A 19,312-nucleotide genomic window follows, 5' to 3' on the forward strand; every position below is an offset into this window, starting at 1 on the left:
ATCAGGATTTGTGGCTGTGTTGTTTGTTAACAGTATGTGGCTTATTTTCTTGATTGCCACAACGTGGTTCGTTGTCTATTTGTTCAAAATTCTTGTCCGTTATAGTAGTGTTAATGTGAGCATAAAGCATTATTTATGGAAAGGTCATTAAGGAGTTCAATAAGTCTTTGAGCAAAAGAGGGGTTGATCGTGGAATATTGTACGTTTGATACATCATTATGGAACGGTCAATCTGATTAAACAGCGGTAGTAAAAGCTAGAAAATGAAGCACCATTGCAACGCATGGTTTTTCATTGCTAGACATCACGAGACTAGTAGATAATCAAACCTAACGCTGATTTCTAACTGCGCAGCCGCTTTGTTTGTTATCGGCCAACACGGAAGTAAACACCTCTAGCTACATAGTATAAAATAGCAGGAAGTTGACTTCCTACTACAGATTACATAACGTAAATTAACACTGCGAATAAGTAGCCGGGGGTCTACTTCCGAGTGCAGGTTCAGTAATGTGATTACTCATGTTACGCAAGCAAAGCGCACATCTATAATCATGAGCTGCCTAATTTGTATAAAAACTACAGCATGTCCCGGCTGCATTTAGGCGTTCATTTACTGATTTACGTTCCAAACTTTTACGGTCAGCAGCAGTATCTCCGCTTCTTCGGTCTACACACTGTCGTCACATTATCTACGTTACTTTAAAAATACTTTGCGTAAACGTTTTAGGATACCATGGAAATCCGTGTGGTCATTGTTTTCGCTGTTCTGTGTGCGGCCAGTGGTCAGCAATACGTATGGGACATCCTGAAACCAGCCATGTCAGCAGCGGAAGTGATCAATATTTTATCCGTTGCTATGCCTGGAGAGTCGTATCCTGTACTGGCGGAAATACCGGTTAGCATTAAATTCGACTGTGTCGCGCTGACGAGCCCGGGATTCTATGCGGATGTCGACACACGCTGTCAGGTTTTCCATAGGTTTGTCGGCGCTTCGAAATAGCGGTCTTCTTAATACACTAATGAGTGCTTCGTGAACATCAGGTGTGAAATCAATGGAAACATGACCAGCTATTTGTGCACCAATACGACTGTTTTCAACCAGATTACACTGGTCTGTGATTATTTCTTCAATGTTGACTGCGAAAAGTAAGTAGTTAAATATCTTGTACGGTCTAACGAAAAGTCACATCCCAAATCTGTCACGTACGGATGCTGATAACGGCTATAGCATTATTGTCAGGTTCGCTCAGTATGCCGGTTTCTCCAATTCCCGTCTATACTCAGACAGACCGCTATTCGACACTCCTCCCGTTGACTACGTCGTCCCCATGTCGCCTAAGATGCAAGCCTTAGTGGGCGGTGCCGGATTCCGCTCCGCTTCACCTGCACCAAAACCCGGCCCGAGAAAAGCTGCTGCCGCGCTCATATAGATCATAAATAAATAGTACGTACATAGTAAATTTTGAACGAAGAACGAACGCTGAACGAACGCCGTATTGTTTTCCAGCCTGCTGTCAAATAAAAACTTGCCAGGTTGAGCGCTGGAACGTGACATTCAAGTGTAGACAACCGTGACATGCATAGTGACCTTGCCCAGAATCGCACGCCTGTGTTCAGTGTCATGATTGCAACACTCGCTGATGAGCATAAAACAGCTGCAACAAGCTCATCAGCCGGTGACAACTGCATTCCGACCCTCACTACAAACTGTCCAGCTTCTGTTAGTGCAGGGCTATAATATTTTACCAAGTGCTGTGTGACCTTTGATCTAACTAACAATGCATTCCTTAATTTATTCCCGCCAGTAGTGCTTTGCTCGTTTTGGTCGGCAGACTGGATGATGTCATCCAGTCCATCTTGTCAGACTCGTCCGACTTTGCGGCAACAGTAGTGGAAAGTGGAAACGCTGTTGGGAATGCACAACAAAAACCACCGTTTTTGAGAAGAGCGTTGTATGATCTTCGCTCGGCATTACCTAGAAACAAAATGTTCACAAAATATGCTGTTGCTGAGCGGTTTCGACGTTTTTGGAGAAGTATGACCATTTCAACAGACGTTAAGAGGAGTATTTAGAAAATTGAAGTATCACTTGGTGGCTCTCAACATCCCACGCTTTGCAAAATAATGCCGAATTAGCATACCACGTAATTTTTCAATAATCAGTGAGGGTCCCCATGGTAATCCACAACGTGCATCGTGCCAACGTGTATTTTTTTGCCACGCAATCTAAAGACTGCAAGGCTGCGCTAAGGGTTGGCGACTAGATTTTAATAACCAGGTTTCGATGTATCGTACTGTGATTCTACTGAACATCATTCTTATATTGCCGGAACAGTTACTGTGTTGAACTGGCGCCTGCGCTGGCAAACTGCCATTCAGAATTATGGCTACCACCGACCACGGCCACTCAAGCGAGCTGCCCTACGCCGCAAAATTAATGAATGTTCTCTCTAGTTCTACGAGTACCATAGAGGGAATAAACAATACCGCTTCGCTTTGCTCCGCTCTGTATTGACAGGAGTTCTATTTTCTGTGCCGTGAACAGCGAAGTAGAGCAACTGCTCAAAGCCACTAGAATAGACTCTATTCTAGTGGCTCTGAACTGCTCCGCTTTCCGAGCAGCAGCCCAGTTTCATAGAGACTTGTAGGATCTTTTTCGGTGAACCAGAACTTCCTATTTTTCAGTAAACAGAAAACTCAATTTCCGCCTTAAACGAAGAGCGCCACAAACTCATATAGTATCCTCAGTTCACCGGGCAACCGGACACCGGCCATCTAAAAAAATTAATACGCCACGTTCCGTCGAGATTGGGAAATACAGACAGGATCCTTTTGCAACATTCAGATCTCCATATTCTTCAGTCCGAACATCCAAATGTCTCCAACATTACGTTATTATCGGGAGTGGCGCTTGGGTGCGCGGGAGATTAACTACGGTAACACGGTGTTAGTGCAGCGTGACACTGGTCAATTTTGGCTGGGATACGTTCAGGATATTGGCGCCGATCAATTCTTCGTTGACTTCAACGCCAGCGCAGCCAACGCAGAATGGATTTCTACCCGACAACTCTCACCGCATCATGTCGTCCGCCTCCGCCGCTTGGAATCACTGCCTATTCCCGTGCAGGTGGCGCTGCAGGATACAGCTGGCGGACCGCTGGTTTTCCATCCCGCCGCTGTTATAGAATATCTGAACAACATGTTCTGCGTTGTTAGCGTGGTTCAATCGAATCAAACGAAGCGATCTGAACGCCGTATCGTGCCAGTATGCCAGCTGGCTACCTATTTACCGCACCCACATGGCAAGGGAAATAGTTCTGAAGCCAGCGGAGCCCTGTACAAAAAGCATATCGTTGCTTTTGATAAGGCGCATTTGCTGCGTGAAGTGCATTGTATGCCCAAATTTTTAATTGACGCCTGCCAGATAATACTCGGTCCTGGAGACCCTTGCGGTATCACCTGCCCCCTTCGAAGGACGGCGGGAACGGAGAAATTTTATTTCCGCTGTATGGGACAGCATCATGAACCAGGTGGGGTCTACCAGTTTGATGGCGGCTGTCGTGTGTATGCCCGAGTGGGGATCGACACGGTCACCTTTATTTGCGCTGAAGTGCACGGTGACGCTGCCGGACGCAGTATGTTCTGGAATGAAGATTGTCTTAGGAAGGTGTGCCAGAATTACCTCGCCGAGCAGTTGTCAAGAGAGCGCGAACCAATCAGCTTGATTGTGGCCGAAAATTTCCTAGCGGCCTCTTTGGAGTATGGTAAGTGACGGATTTCAACGAGTACGCGTACTGCATTACACAAGTATCCGCCGGATATTTGCAGATCCGGAAGACGTGCGTATCTGTGACCTTCCGATAGAGATTCTTGGCAGTATTATTCTCAGCCAGGATGTCATTTCACAGTTACGGATGAGCCAGTAAGTAAGCTGACGGAAGTGGCGAATATGCATATGATTCTGCTCAGGGACGTCAGACTACAATGTAATGTACGAGGAGGGGGTAAATACACGGGATAGACAGAAAAAACGGCAATAATAAGGGATAACCATTCACGTGTTGTGCAAAACGGCCAGCCACCAATAGAAGGCAGTTCAGTGACACAGTGCAGAACAGCCGTTGAGACTCCAGTCTCGAGCTGTTTCTCCGTAGACTTCTATGTTAAACTCAACCACCTTCATCTTGCACATTTCAGAACCAATCCGCACAATCGATAGCTCAAAAGAACAAGAAAAAATTTACAAGATTTTTGATACCAAATAACTCGCCACTTATTAAAACTGAGGCAAGATTGAGCCATTTGAGTTTCTCGTAGACTAAGCATAGGAAATTGGATGGTTTGCTTTCACGGAGCTCCTATGCTTTGTCTATGGGAAACTTAAGTGGCTCTTACTTGTCTTGTTTCTCATAGATCACGGCTTGCGTGGTATCGAAAATCTTGTTAATTATTTCTTGTTCTTTTAAGATACAGATTGCACGGTTTGATTCTGAAATGTCCAAGACGCAGGTGTTTGAGTATAACATAGGAGTCTACGGAGAAGGCAGCTCGGGTCTCAAAGCCTGAATTTTGTGTAGTGTCGCTGGACTGCCTTCCCATGGTGGCTGGCCATGCTGCACAACACGTGAATGGTTATCCCTTATTATTGCCGTTTTTTCTGTCTATCCCGTGTATTTACCCCCTCCTCGTACTGTAATTATGCGCCATGATTCACATACCGATTTTTAAGCATATTAACCAATAATTTTATTGCCAAATTGTACAAGCCAAACGCCATTTTACACTTGAACATCAGAAACCATCTTAGAATAAGTAGAATAATTCTTCTAGTTCTCTAGAACACCCAACCGTTCCCAGAACAGAAGCAGCGTTTCCACGCTGAATTTCAACACTTATACGCTGCCACAAAAATTCGGTAGCGCGCATTTCGCCTGTTTGCTCCTTAATCCGTCGACCAACTTCATTGATGAAAAGACGGGTACTGCCGCCGCAACTTCCCATAGTTTCGAGGGCGATTGGTTCAAAAACATGTCGATCAGTGAGTTCTGCATACAGGCTTCTTTTTCTTGTTTCCGCGTCATCAGCTGCAGATCCCGCGGCTTCCGATGAACCGGCTACATACGAAGTAGCGAATGTGTCAACAACTGTCACATCCCAGATCAAAGGAAGGCCATTTTTCCAGGGAAAAAGTGATAAGCCATCAGGCCGTTTCCCATCTAATCTGCACAGTCCGGGCGGTTCCAAAATTGTCGGCATCTTTGCTGAACCCAAACTGCGCTGGACCACACTGTTCAGGCTAGCGTGTCGCCTGAATAGATGTCAACTAGTAATATCCCGCTGGTGTTAATTTTGGTAAGGGAAATTCAGTGCTGACAAATTGAAAAGTAACGTGTATTCCCATGGAAGATATGCGGTAGTATGTGACAGACAACTCGCCCAAGTAATCACCATTCTAGGGTTCCTGACTTTTATCGGTTTCTTAGGATTCCTAGGAAATTTAAAGTTTCATTCTTAAGGTAAAACGAATGCGCTCAAGGCAGTCTGGAAATTCCTAGTTTGCACAGGCGGTTGTTCTGGCGACAGGATGTGAAAAGTTCTTAGTTCCAAATTTCCAGCAATTTTATAATTTTCAGAACTGATATTCCGTACCCACATTTAAATTTTCACATGATATTGCTACTTCGGATGTAATACAGTACTATGTTAATAAAACGCCATTTTGATCGTGGATATAGCCGTATACGTTATGCACATGCTCGGGTGCCCCTTTATTTGTATCTACGTCAAAATGAACTACCAAAAAATTTTTTTTCGCGGCAATAAGAGGTCCTCTGTCGGCCACATACTTGCACCAATGCGTGCTGATTGTTGATTGCAGAGTGTGTGGACTGTGGAGAGTCATGCTGCAGGAACCTGTTAACAAGCAGCACGTGACTTTTATCATCCGTCCTCTACCCGTTCACGAACCATGGGCGGACTGGATAACCGTGGATCTGAGCGTTAATGAACAATACAAACTCTGCGCGATGCTGGAACGTACTGTTTCGCCGGCCACGCGAATCGTGGTATTGGTTGATGAAAGGACGTATGAAGAACGAAGCCACTACCTTCCAGATGACCGCTTCGCGTGCAGCATGCAGAGTATCGTCGACACGTTGAAAAAGAAAGCACTGCGGCCCATACTGCTTATCGCCCAGAACGGTAGCGAGAACCCGTTCTTCTCGGGCGTATCCCTGTTGAAGCTCTGTTTCAACAAGCAGGCGCGGAACTATGAATGCTGCGCGCTGGCAGAATGGATGTCCGTGTGTGAAGCGTTGCTGCTGATTAACTACACCGCCTCTGATGGGACTGGTGACAAGTCCTTGTTGCAGCGGTTCTACAGATCGAGACTGCCGCTGCTGTCTAGCGAGAAGGCGTGCATGTGGGATGCCGATGCAGGACGGTTCGACGTAACGATTCCGTGGTTACGGTTCTGCTGCACCGAGACCGCTGCCGAGAAATGCCAACGGTTTCTAGCAGCCCTCAATGACAGCTGTCCGCCTGTGACACAGCGCGTGTTAAACAAGGTCACCGCGATGCATGCGCGCTGGAGGCAGACGTTGGACACTCCTTATCAGCGGGCGGGCATTCTCGGTTTTCTTCAGATGTGAGTATGGTCACCGCGTTAAACGTTGAATCAGAATAAAAGTTGTGGTTAAATTGTATTTGTTTCTGGTTGATTAGGTTCAACGGGGTACGTGGCGACGGCATTCCGCAATGCTGGGATCAAATCGACTTGCGGCAACTGGACTGCACGGTGTTGAATAAGCTGACCTTCGCTGCGCTGGACGCTTATTATAAAAACTGACGCAGCGCTTCTTCTGCCGCAATTTTTGATAATCGGCGCGTACTTACAAGGACATTTAACACAGTATCCACAACAAAAAGAACGATTAACATTTAGCAAGCTAAAATTCACAGTCGCTGCGTATCGTTATGATACAGCGAGTGGTAAACAAGGTCACCGCGGTCCATCCGTCCATCATAATAAATGTCCTTGTTAGTAACATATCTGTACGCTTATGTTCAGATAATTTTTTGAGCTCAAAATATCGAGCTACAGAATATATGTTATTAAGCAGGCGTATCAGGCTTATTAAGCAGACTTAATAAATATAAATAAAAATTAACTATTCGGTTAATACCCGGTTAACGGTCAACGGTTAATGCCCACAAGGGCAAAACGGTTAATTCCCACACTGGCGTCCCGAAGTAGTAATATCATGTGAAAAGTTAATTGTGGTTGCGGAACACCACTCTTGAAAATTTTAAAATTGTTGGAAATTAGGAAATAAGAACTTTTCGCATCCACATAAAAGATGACATACCGAAACGTTTTATTGAAATTTGTAGCGTAGAGCAGTAAACTAAAATGCCCAAATTCTGACAGCATGGTAATTCGAGCAGCATAGTCTTATTTTTAAAATAATGAGAAAACCGCGCAAAACCTCTGCCGACGTTTTGACCGTTAATGTTAAATATACGGTGTGTACGGTAGGAGTAGAATTTAATAGTCATCAGCTTACTTACTTTGTCTATTTGCTTAGTGTAAATATACTAGAAATATGATTACGGAGAAATCTGTCGTTTTCCCCATTTCCTATGGAAAACGCGTAGATAGTGTTGGTGTTGTTACGACTGTGAGTGCTCGTATCTTATCATATACTGATACCAGCTAGGTATAGCTCTCGCACATTTTCCATCCTGAAATATGATTGTATTACAGGTCTCCCTAACACCGATCCACGTTAAATCCATGCCTCAATTTTAAATGCGCTGTTTGCAGTTAAGGTGCTTTGTGAGCCGTAATAAATACTACGAGCAATTTTTATTCTCACGAAGGTACCATCGATGGAATCCCGAGGGCATATGGTGAAACGTATGCCGCATGAGCTGGATGCACGAATATTAAATTTCTTATCCCATTATCTTTATTTAGTTTCATTGGTCCTCGCGCTCTCTTAAGGTAAGTCACTGTTTGTTTCTTGCAAGCGCGATAATAGGATCGGTTAAGCACAGATAGCAGCGATGTAATTCCTCGCGCTTCCTCCAGTAGCCAAATAGAACGTCCTAGCGAGGTTCTTTGGATTACAAGATATTTTGTCACTTCAACTGCAGTTACAGATCTCGCAATATATTTAAGAAATAATTTTTCCCAACAGCACGGCTTGATAAAATTTAATCACAAATTAATAGAAGCGCAGTATTACATAACACTACATAACACGATACGGATAACGCAAGACTGAATTACCGTAATTAACCAATAAATGTTCAGGATTACAATTCTGTTTCATAAGGCCTTCAGGAAAAAAAATCAATTGTATCTGCTAAGGGTGGCTGTCTGGAAATCCTTTTTTAAAGTGGCTCTATTTGGAGCGTACCAAGCACTAGATTAAAGCTGTTTTGTTCATACTGCAGCACAGATAAATATCTTGTTTTTATAAATTATAACAGCAAAATCTCAGTTAAACTTTCTGTTCCCTTCATTGTCCCAAGAACGGATGCCGCATCTCCCCTTTGAAAGATCGTGCTGCTCCGGTATGTAATTTCAGTCGCTTTCCTAGTTCTTTGATGATGGGGATCGCCGAAGAGCCCCACTGGCCCAGAACATCACCAACAGATTATGCACGGGGATATTAAATTAAACCGGCAAATATTCTGGTTGATCAAGTAAATAGAAGATCGGTTATCGCTGATATGGATGACTTCGGCAAACTGAAGGGTTCGTCAACGCGGTCGAGGGACGTTAACGGCCTGCGCGGAACAATGCGATTAGCGTCACCGGAGTTGCTAAAGAAGCTGCTGCTGGTTGATCCAGACGCAAAACCGATGTCTGGAGTTTGGGTTGTGTTATGCTAGAGATGGCTAATTCCATAGCAGTATATCACTTGGATTAGTGATTCAGTCCCCTCAGATCTGGCCACTGTGTATTCTGGACTATCTACAGCCGGCTACCAGTGTCCGGCCAACCGCCGACGCTCTGCTAGACCAGTTACGAAGGATAATGGACAATTTAACCATGATGGAGGTATTTAAAGCAGCGGAAGTCAACTTCCTACTCGTGTTAAAAACTTGTTATTCGCACGTGCGGTTTTACAACGTGCCTGAGCGGATGGTAGCTTGCTCCACGCAGCATAATTTCACAAAAGATGTTAGCGAGCTGACTGTTTTGGATATCCGCTCTGCAAACGGAACCGACAAAAGCGTGCGCCACTTTAATGATAATGGATACGGACCGCATCCGTAGTCATTTAAAGTGGCACACGATTTCCGTATCACACGGTACATTGGAATCCATACGCCTCCTCGACGCTGGCGACCTAATCGAGCCCCTACCAAGTTGGGTAGACAAAATTGGACTGAAAGTCTTTTGTAAGTAAGATTTTCGTTTTGTGCAGTCCCTGTCGTGTTAAAGTTTGGAGAGGAGGCCGTAACAAAAACGGTCTGAGTAATGTTTACACGACGTAGGATCTGAGAACTGAGATCTGTCCTAAAGGAAATCACGTAGTACGACAGAAGGAGTCAATCCTCCTCACATGTCCTTAATCAAATTTTGTCACTTTGAATTACACGCTGTTTCCAATGTAATACTATGCTAACAAAACGTCATTTTGATCGTGGATATAGTCGTATACGGTAAGCAAATTTTAGTATGCTCGGGAGCGCTTTTATTTGCACCTGGATCAAAATGAACCCTTGTAACTGCCAAAAGTGTTTTTTTTTCGCAGCGAAAGGAGGTTATCTGTCGGCCACATATTTACAACAGTTCGCACTATCTGTTGATTGCAGAGTGTGTGGACTGTGGAGAGTCATGCTGCAGGAACCTGTCAATAAGCATCACGTGACTTTTATCATCCGCCCATTATTCGTCAGCAATCCCTGGGCGGACTGGATAACTGGGGATCTGAGCGCCATTGAACAATACAAATTTTCTTATTTCCTAACTGCCCGTATCATTAACATTTTCCATTCCAGCTCTCTTTTACATTAACTGTGATGCGTACGTCACATCCGCCCTATAAGTGGCAGTGACTGTAATTGTATTCCAACAAATTAAAGGGAAAATTGCAGTCGGGCATAGAAGGGATGACGGAAACTCGTGGTGGTGAGGTCCGCCTGCACAGACCTCGACTTCGCACATGCCCCGATACGCCGACCTGTTCGTTTTCAGATACCGCAACATCGCGCCTGTTTCCCCCCTTACCAAAAAGATGCATTGTTATCGGTACTGGAAGTATACCGAATTTAACAACAGATTCAAAAATGTATAATTAGTAACTACACCCACGAGCAAGCTGAAATTCGCAGGCGTTGCCAATCGTTTTCATATTAGTATGGATCTATGTTTTTAGATTTATCTTTTGAGCTCGTACAGGCTCGCCGCCTGTACGTGTTAGTTAGTACCATCAAGGTATGCACCGTAGGTAGTGGCTGACGTAGTGAACATAATGCTTAGGGGGGAAGTGCCCCCGGGGATCACCGACATATTATACGGAGCCAATCTATTTGCCTTCAAGAAAAAGGACAGCGGAGTGCGCCCGATTGCGGTTGGTTGAGCCCTACGTCGAATTGTATCCCGCATTGTCTCTTTCAAATCGCGTCATCTAAACAGCGAACTGCAGCCACTCCAGTTAGGCTTTGCCACGAAAGGTGGCGTTGAAGCAGCAGTTCATGGTGCGCGCTGCTTTATCGAGAATGCCGTCAAAAGCGATAAAGTTCAAGTCCTTTTGAAACTGGATGTAAGAAATGCATTTAACTCACTTGACCGGAATAAAATCCTCGAAGCAACGGAGGAATTTCTACCACTGTACTACCGTTATGTCTGGCAGTGTTACGGAACACCATCGGTCTTGCTGCATGGCGCCTACCGCATCTCTTCCCAAGCAGGGATACAACAGGGTGATCCCAAAGGACCGCTATTATATTGCCTCGCCACCATCAAACCACACCGCCATCTGAAATTAAAATTTCGCGAGAGCTTTTTGGATGACGATGCGCTTGGAGGAGACCCTGAAGACGTGTACGATGACCTATGTACTCTGCAGGAAGCGTTGAAAAATGCCGGGCTGCATTTGAACATTGCCAAATGCGAATTGGTAGTGATCGGAGGGTCCGAAACCGATCGCCAAAGGGTAACTGACGCATTTCTCCAATCGTTCCCTGACTTGCAGTTGCCGCACCTGAACGAGTTGAACTACCTCGGCGCGCCACTCCACGATGACGCGGTTGCAGGCACCCTTGCTGTTGAAACGGAGAAGATTGCCAGGATGACACAGCGCTTAAGACTGCTGCCTGCCCACCACGCGTTGTACCTTTTGAAATGCAGCATGGGTCCGGTAAGAATGATTTACAGGTTGCGAACTGCGCGGTGCTACCTGCAAACGGAGTTGTTGCGACAGTTCGACAAAATGATCATAGACTGTCTGTCGAGAATTACCAATGTGAACATTACCGAAGCCATATGGATGCAAGCGGCACTTCCCGTCTCACAGGGTGGTCTCGGAATCCGGAGCATTGAGAAGCTGGCCCTTCCGGCCTTTTTGGCCTCGGCTTACTCAGTGGTTAAACTGACTAGCGAGTTAGTTGATTTCGACCCGGAAATTTATTGTTGCGACGCCGCAGAAGAGTGGCAACAAATGACCAAAGCGGACCTTCCGGCCTTCGAAACCAGAAAACACCAGAAGATTTGGGATGAACCGATCATCCACGGCACGGTGGAAACCCTCTTGGCGGCAGCTCAGTCAGACATGTCAAGTGAAGCCCGTCTTCGAGGTGTGAGCACTAAGGATAATGGCGCATGGTTGGAAGCACTTCCAGCCGCATCCCTCGGTAACTTCCTAAACGACACCACACTCAGAATTGCTGTCGGCCTGCGTCTCGGCGTACCAGTCACCATTCCACACCGTTGCAATTGTGGTGAATGGGCCGATGCACGTGGATACCATGGCCTGAGTTGTAAAAAAAGCAGGGGCCGGAAGCCCAGGCACAGCTGCATCAATGTCATTTTAAAGCGCGCCTTTGCTTCCGCCGGTATTGAAACGGAACTGGAACCACCTGGTACTTGCCTAACCAATGGCAAGCGCCCCGACGGAGTGGCTTTGGTCCCATGGGAAAGAGGAAAGATGTTGACCTGGGACGCCACATGCGTGTGCACGGTAGCTTTGTCGCACATCGCGGCAACATCGAAGCAAGCGGGAGCAGCCGCGGCGCGCGCAGAGCAGGATAAAGTGGCGAAGTATCGGGAACTCTCTCGAGATTACCTGTTCCGCGCATTTGGCGTCGAAACACTTGGACCACTCGGACCGGATGCTTCTCGTTTGGTGACCGAAGTCGGGAAGATGATACAACAGGAAACAGGCGAGGTACGGGCGACGGAGTTTTTGCGCCAACAGATCAGCATTGACGTCCAACGCGGGAACGCGGCCTCTGTCATGGGAACAGCACCAGCATCGGCCAACTTAGACGAAATGTTCTGTGTGATTAGGCCGCCCATTTCCGTAGTCGGCTGAGGCTGTGTATTCAGTACAATTCTTTCACTTTTATGGAAACTTGTGACTGTATTGTATCGCCAAATTGAATTAAAAAGGTATGCACCACTGACGAAGATACCAGTACTCGTGCGTAGACATGTATTGTAAATATGTTTACCTGTATGTTTACGGAAAAACTCGTACGCATGTATCGGGTGATTATGTCGTATGTTTACATGTATGCATCATATATATAGATATGTGGCGCATGTTTACATGGACGTATGTATCGTATAATTACAGTATGATATTTTTACATGTATGTGGACGGGGAGAACTATGTATTTCATACCATTTCACAGTAGAAACGTTTCTTTTGCCGTGTCCCACGTGTTACTTTGCAAGCGCACTCCAGGCCATCAATAGTTCATTGCTCGCTTTTGAGCAGTGCTCATTCTGTGTTCCCGTGCCTGCGTCCTTTCCTCCGGCAACGCGTCCTTTCTTTCCACGTTGTAACGTACACTATCTGCGTGCGCAACATGTTTCCCCGCTGTCGGAATTTTGTTAATACAATGTCACGTAATATTTAGATTCAATATACGATTATTGGTTATAGCGAGTACTCTACAGCCACGCATTTTTTCAGAAAAGACAAAAAACATGTTGTTTGCCAAACCATCTAGGCGTGCAACAAAAAACACTCCACTTTCTTCACATGTTCTTCATGTCGAAGCTAAAATTAATTAACCCGAGGCAGAGGTTATTGTTTGGAAATTGAAAGTTGTTGACAACAAATGCACGCTGCCGCCGGTCAACTTTCTCGTACGTTCGAGCAAACAGGCGGTTGCGAACTTCGGCACGCACTTTCAATACGAGATGTGTTTTTATTTTTTTAACGCGTAAACATCCGGTAGAATCCATTTATAATGAGCAGAGGAGAAACACAAAACCATTATTAAGATCCGAATAAAATCCGAAATAGTGAAGTACGTAACACCGGTAATCGAATACAGATATCGATATAACCCTGCTCGGTTATTAGATTCCCCCGCATTCGATCCGGACATTTTGAAAATGCATACAACGAAAATTTCACGCAAACGGATACTGTTTCCGGTTATGTTTTGTGGTTTGGTAAGTTACCTGTCGCTTTTTCTTTGGTTAGGCACTGGAGTCTGGAAGTAATAACTAGCACAGAGTAGCAGCAAAGAACTTCGTTTATTTTCTTCATTTATTGTACAATAATTACTTCCTTAATTCTAGAAGGAAGTAATTATTACAGATCAGCCATAATTATAGTTTTTACAATAATTATCTTTTATATTTACAATAATTATTCAAAAGCGCAATAAGAATGAAAAAGGACTCCTGGTTAAGGAAAATGGCCCGGTATATAGCGTTAAAAATGGGATACGTACACTAAAACTTTCGCTATCGCGCACTCCGAATCACTTTTTTTAGATACTTACTTTATGTCGTTCTAAAGCTAAATGATTTGTGTACATTGTCCTTAAAACCGTCTGCGCGCGCAACATCCGGTTGCGATTTTAAAATCGTTTTTTATATATATTGTCTTTTTCCGATTTTATAAAAATGAATTTCAAAATTTTCAAAATTTATTTTAAAATTATGGGAAAATGCTATAAACCTAAAATTGGTTCACTTTCGACCTTATGGCCATGTGTCTTTCATAGCAAAGTTTCAAGAAGATCGAGCCATAACCAGACTTTTGGTACACAACAATGCTTTTAAACTTTTCACCCATTTTAGTACGCTATATCTCGATTCTCGGCAACCGGATGTTGCGCGCGCAAACGGTTTTCAGGACACTGTATACAAATCATTTAGCTTTACAGAACAACATAAGGTATTTACAAAACGTGATTTGGAGTGCGCGATAGCGAAAGTTTTAGTGTATGTATCCCATTTTTAACGCTATGTACCGGGCCATTTCCCTTAAGGGATTTGGCCCGGTACATAGCACAAGTTCGTGAACATCCCGGGGAAGTTTCGCTGGTGCGCGCTCCCAAGCACTTTTTTGCATTGCTTTATGGTATTTTGTAGCCAGAAGAATTGTTTACCTAGGTGAGAAAACCGTTTGCGCGCGCAACATCCGGTTCCGAAGTTAGGAGGGTATCAAAATTCCAAAAAGTTTAAATGCATTCAGGTGTACCAAAAGTCTCATTATAAACCGATCCCTTTCAAATTTTGCGCGTAAATGCTCATTACCATGAAGATCGTTTTGACAGGGATCCAGACTTCTACGATTTTTTTCAAATTTTAAAATGAATTTTAAAATTTTTGAAATTCATTTTAAAATTTTAAAAACATGTTAGAACAGTGGATCCGTGTCAAAACGATCTTCATGGTTATGTGCATTTACGTGCAAAGTTCGAAAGGGATCGGTCCATAATGAGACTTTTGGTACACCTGAATGCATTTAAACTTTTTGGAATTTTGTTACCGTCATAACTCCGCAACCGGATGTTGCGCGCGAAAACGGATCTCACGCCTATGTACACCAATCATTTGGCTACACAATGTCAAAAAGCAACCCAAAAGAGTGTTTGAAAGTGCGCGAAAGCGAATATTCCCGTCAATGTACACGATTGTAGCGCTATGTACCGGGCCAAATCCCTTAAGCAATACAGCAATGAACATGCTCTACAGTACGTGCCGATAACAGAGGCAGCAGTTTCGCGTTGAGTTACTACGAAAATGTTCTGCTCTAAAAACTTGATCGTGACATTTTTCTGCAGAAAAAGCCTAGAGTTTTGAGAGCCCAGCTACTAGTAAGGCAATAGCAACCATGATGGGATATCAGATTTGTCTTAATACGTAAATTTTGCCGATGAGCTGCTGATTCTTAGCACTTGCGTATTTACAAGTCACGTATTTTGGTACTGTAGATCGCTATGTTGCTCGACCGAGTCGCTGCCGGCAAAAACTGTGATGACGACAATCCACAATCCCTGAATATATACGGAAAAGGATACAAGGCGTCACTGCAGAAATCGACTTTGGTATTGTCGGTGGGGTTTTCGCACGATGTCCACATTCCAGACGGAGTTAAAGCGAAAGTTCCCAGCCCGACCGAGATCAAATTGACCGGATGTGACCACGAAAAGGTCCGCAAATTGGCTGAGCTAATTCGCGGAGTCAAGCCCGCCGAACAGTACAAGGGCAAAGGGATTAAATTTGCCGAACAGAAAGTAAACCGAAAAGCTTGAGAGGTCCAGCACCAGTTGAATACTGTATAGATAGCATGTGTTGCCTAAGTCGAATATTTTTACTGTACCCGTAGATATTGAGCAGTTAAACTTATCTGCACTTGCACGATCCTTCTTTAATTGCATGAATACTTGTGCTAACGAATTTTTTTGTATTTGGCTGATCACATTTTTTACTTAGTACGAAGAGATGCATGTGCGCTCGGCAACTTCACGTACAATGTAATAAAACATAATTATTACGCACTCGTATATAGCCGCTGCAATACGCCCCTGTGCAATTGGATCCTTGCATATCAATTGCAAACTACGAACTTTTTTGAAGTAAGTTATTCCTTGACGGATTGCTTAATTGATGCTTCAATAGAATCCATACCCCGGAAATTGGGCCACTTGACACACGTACGTATCTACAGTACATAATAATTATAAATATGTGCACTCGGCAGATATATTTTTTCGTAATTAAAATATACGGTGCATGTATCATGCAGTAATAATAATGCACACGGTACGCACGGTACAGTTGCTTGATGTTTAGCACCTCCATATCATTATATCACTAGAAGTATGGTTAACTTAACGCAAAATTTTGGATTACGTTCGACCCAAGAGTGTGCAAGAACTGTTTAGGTCCTAAAGGTCACGCTTTTTTAAAAGACTTAGTGGGTGGGCTCTTAAACATACGATTTTATACATGCGTGATGCGCGAGCATATTATTCGCCTTTGCATTTTGCATCGTACATGGTGATTTTTATTACTCCTACCGCGCTGATCGCGTCATTATATGTGGCCGTCCTGAGATCGCTGTTAAACAAATATCAAATCCTAAATAATATAAATATTATTTTTTATTATTTTGGCATTATTCTGGTACATTACAGATGCGTATGATTTTTTTTCCTTGTAATATTTATTTGAAATTCAAACTGTAGAAATATTGGTAATTTTAATATATACATATTAACTTTTTTGTCTGCAGTTTTGTAATAAGTTCAAGGCATTTTGTTTCCTGCGCGTAGGCGGCCTTGCGATGCAGTATGTGGTTCTGGGTGCTGCTATGTTTTGTTGTTCGCGCGGGTGTGGTAATCTACCACCCGTGTGCGAAAACTACGTGAAAACGTTTGTAATTATATTATATTGGGATATTTTCCAAATCGGCAGATAAATACGCTGTGCTGCTCCCAGCGCAAACCTACAGATTTCAAGCCGGCTCCCGCTTTAAATTACACAATCAACCTACTACATGTCTGTAATTATCTGTACGTGTATACGAAAATACGAGTATATTTACAGTAAATATATTCCTATATTCGAACTTAGGGAGGAATTAAGTATTCTGTGAGTCCAGATTTTCAGCTCCGAAACTTATTCGGTGATTTACACTATTATGAGAATGCCGGTTTATTGTTTAAAGCAATATAGCCGATTTCTGTGGAATAACGTCTGAATCAAAAACAGATTTTAATCATTAATATTATTAAAATTATTCTTATTATTATTACTAGCAGAAATGTATAAGACGCAGATAAAATCCAATAAATCTAATACATACTAATCGAGCTTGCACATGACTATGAGTAACATAAACATAATAATTTCTCGCAGCGCAATTTTTGCCAGCAGGCTGGGCGCAGGGACCGAAAGCCCTGTCCTGTTAAGGCACCCGCCCCGGGAATCCGTGGCGCACAAACGCTTTATTAATAACGTTACCGGCAAAAATTGTTTATTCAGGTAAAACTGCTATAAAATCACCAGCTACCGGCCTTACGCCGGCCGCGATTACCATATCGGCCCCGGTATATCATTTTTCTCGTTCTTGTTCCACAACAACAACGCGCTGATCGCCAAAACAAGATCAATCAAGCGCGGTAATATGTATCTGGTGTATACGTGTGTGTGTGTGTTGTAATGTGCCGCTGCCGTTGCCGTCGTTACTTCGCATTATAGAACACACACTGCAGTATATTGCACTGCACTTCAAACTGCAGCTGTTGCTCATGCAAGCAAGCACACAGGCTTGTTCCGTTCGATAAACCTAGCCACACGCACACATTCACCATAAGCCAAGCCAAGCTTTATTGCACTCGGCACTGCTCATAATACAACCAAGCCGCGGCAATGCGGATTCGGCTGACTACGTCGTTTATCGGGGGTGCTGCCAGATCAGCGGTAACGCAAGCGGAAGTCTTTTGCAACAAAATTTATTTATTTGCGGGTGGGTCGGAGGTAAAGGTCACCGGAAGGAAAACTATCAATAAAAATGGGGCAAATAATTTTCATTCAAAAATAGCAAATTTACGGCATTTTGAGGAATTTTCCCAAGAATGCTTTTCGTGCTTAACATGTTGATCGCGCGGAATAACAGGAAATGAAGTATGATATTTTGCGGGCGGCTTAAGCGGTTGGGCGTTCTGGGATTAATCCCTTGTCGTACCCGAAACAAAAACAATATTTTAAAATCAAAAATGATTTTTTATTGTAATAAAATCTTTAAGAAATTCCAGTACGAATTATTTACCGGTAGTTTTGTATTAATACGTTTTATTATTTTCTCGTTCTACTAGATGGCTAATTCTTAAAAAGGTTTTACTCGTACTTTCACATTTTCCGCTGTAAAATACCAGATTTGTTGTTATTTTTTATTATTATTGCGGTGATTTTTGCAACGTAAAAATCTTTTCTAAATATTGTAATGGATTTTTTCAGCGTTTATTCTATAATGTCTTTGCTGGTTTTGGGCCGACTATGCATAGCGTTACGTGTGTATTGCCGCGGCGGTGTGCAGCACGTTATAGAACAGGCGGTTCATTCAGTATGCTGCCTAATCGAAGAGAGAGGCAGCAAGCAATCAAGCTGATAGCGTCAGCATGGGCAAAAAGCAGCCTGTCCATAGAAAGCGCATACTCGATCGTCAATACCGCCATGCAGGCTTTACGGCACTAAGAGGACCACTAGCGCAACGAAGCACTGGCGCCCTTGGTTGCCACTACCGGCAAACATTGTTAGTGAGAATTACTAAATTCACTAAATACATTGTTAAATACATTACTAAATACATTGTTAGTGAGAATTACTAAATTCACTAACATTGTTAGTGAATTTAGTAATTCTCATTTACGTATTTAAATCAAACCGCACTGTAAAACATTTGTGGACGGTAAATAAATTTATTCTTCAGAATGTATACTTTCCATTTGATCCACTGGCTCCCCTCTTATTAGTATGTATCTGCCAATTTATTTATGAAATTTGTGGCAGTTTTAGAGGATCAAAACAACCGGAAATGAAAATCGCGAGCATCCATTTTTAAACTTGGATAACTAACTAAAATTCCCCCAAAATAATTGTCACATAAAAGGGTAAATCTGATAGCTTTGCAGTTAGCAAAAATATCGGGTATTAAATAAACAACTGTTTTTTTCTGCGTTTTTCTGTTTTTTTTTACTTTTTATACATTTAAATCGCTGCCTTCATTTAAGTTATTTTCGCTTGTGTTTTACAGTGAACTTATTTTTTATTTTATTTATTCTAGGTGCTTATTTGGAAACATGATTTTCAGATCGAAA

At 43.3% G+C, this 19,312-nt stretch overlaps 2 protein-coding genes across 3 annotated transcripts; both read left to right on the forward strand.

Moving 5' to 3' along the window:
• Nucleotides 1-617: 617 nt before the first annotated feature.
• Nucleotides 618-2,708, forward strand: LOC129596895 (U-scoloptoxin(01)-Er1a-like). Of its 2 annotated transcripts, XM_055494296.1 has the most exons (4): nt 618-978; nt 1,042-1,146; nt 1,241-1,444; nt 2,693-2,708. In XM_055494296.1, exons 1-3 carry the CDS (start codon nt 734-736, stop codon nt 1,428-1,430), a joined length of 540 nt encoding a protein of 179 aa, XP_055350271.1. In that variant the 5' UTR covers nt 618-733; the 3' UTR covers nt 1,431-1,444; nt 2,693-2,708. The 2 variants fall into 2 exon arrangements, with proteins under 2 accessions (XP_055350271.1, XP_055350270.1); XM_055494295.1 differs by lacking the exon at nt 2,693-2,708 and having other exon boundaries at nt 1,241-1,500.
• Nucleotides 2,709-6,390: 3,682 nt separating this feature from the next.
• LOC129596876 (uncharacterized) lies at nt 6,391-6,928 on the forward strand. Its single transcript, XM_055494276.1, has 2 exons — nt 6,391-6,646; nt 6,724-6,928. The coding sequence occupies exons 1-2, from the start codon at nt 6,420-6,422 to the stop codon at nt 6,845-6,847; spliced, it is 351 nt and encodes a 116-aa protein (XP_055350251.1). The 5' UTR covers nt 6,391-6,419; the 3' UTR covers nt 6,848-6,928.
• Nucleotides 6,929-19,312: the final 12,384 nt, after the last annotated feature.

This window comes from Paramacrobiotus metropolitanus, unplaced genomic scaffold (genome assembly GCF_019649055.1).
Source record: "Paramacrobiotus metropolitanus isolate TYO unplaced genomic scaffold, Prichtersi_v1.0 Parri_scaffold0000097, whole genome shotgun sequence".
Classification (NCBI taxonomy): Eukaryota; Metazoa; Tardigrada; class Eutardigrada; order Parachela; family Macrobiotidae; genus Paramacrobiotus; species Paramacrobiotus metropolitanus.

What these genes read in the sequence shown, in the direction of transcription:
- LOC129596895 (XM_055494296.1), top strand. Translation starts at nt 734, where the DNA reads ATGGAAATCCGTGTGGTCATTGTTTTCGCTGTTCTGTGTGCGGCCAGT. An exon ending in CGCTGTCAGGTTTTCCATAG is followed by an intron (nt 979 to 1,041) that starts GTTTGTCGGCGC and finishes CGTGAACATCAG; the next exon opens with GTGTGAAATCAATGGAAACA. An exon ending in TTCAATGTTGACTGCGAAAA is followed by an intron (nt 1,147 to 1,240) that starts GTAAGTAGTTAA and finishes CATTATTGTCAG; the next exon opens with GTTCGCTCAGTATGCCGGTT.
- LOC129596876 (XM_055494276.1), top strand. Translation starts at nt 6,420, where the DNA reads ATGTGGGATGCCGATGCAGGACGGTTCGACGTAACGATTCCGTGGTTA. An exon ending in ATTCTCGGTTTTCTTCAGAT is followed by an intron (nt 6,647 to 6,723) that starts GTGAGTATGGTC and finishes CTGGTTGATTAG; the next exon opens with GTTCAACGGGGTACGTGGCG.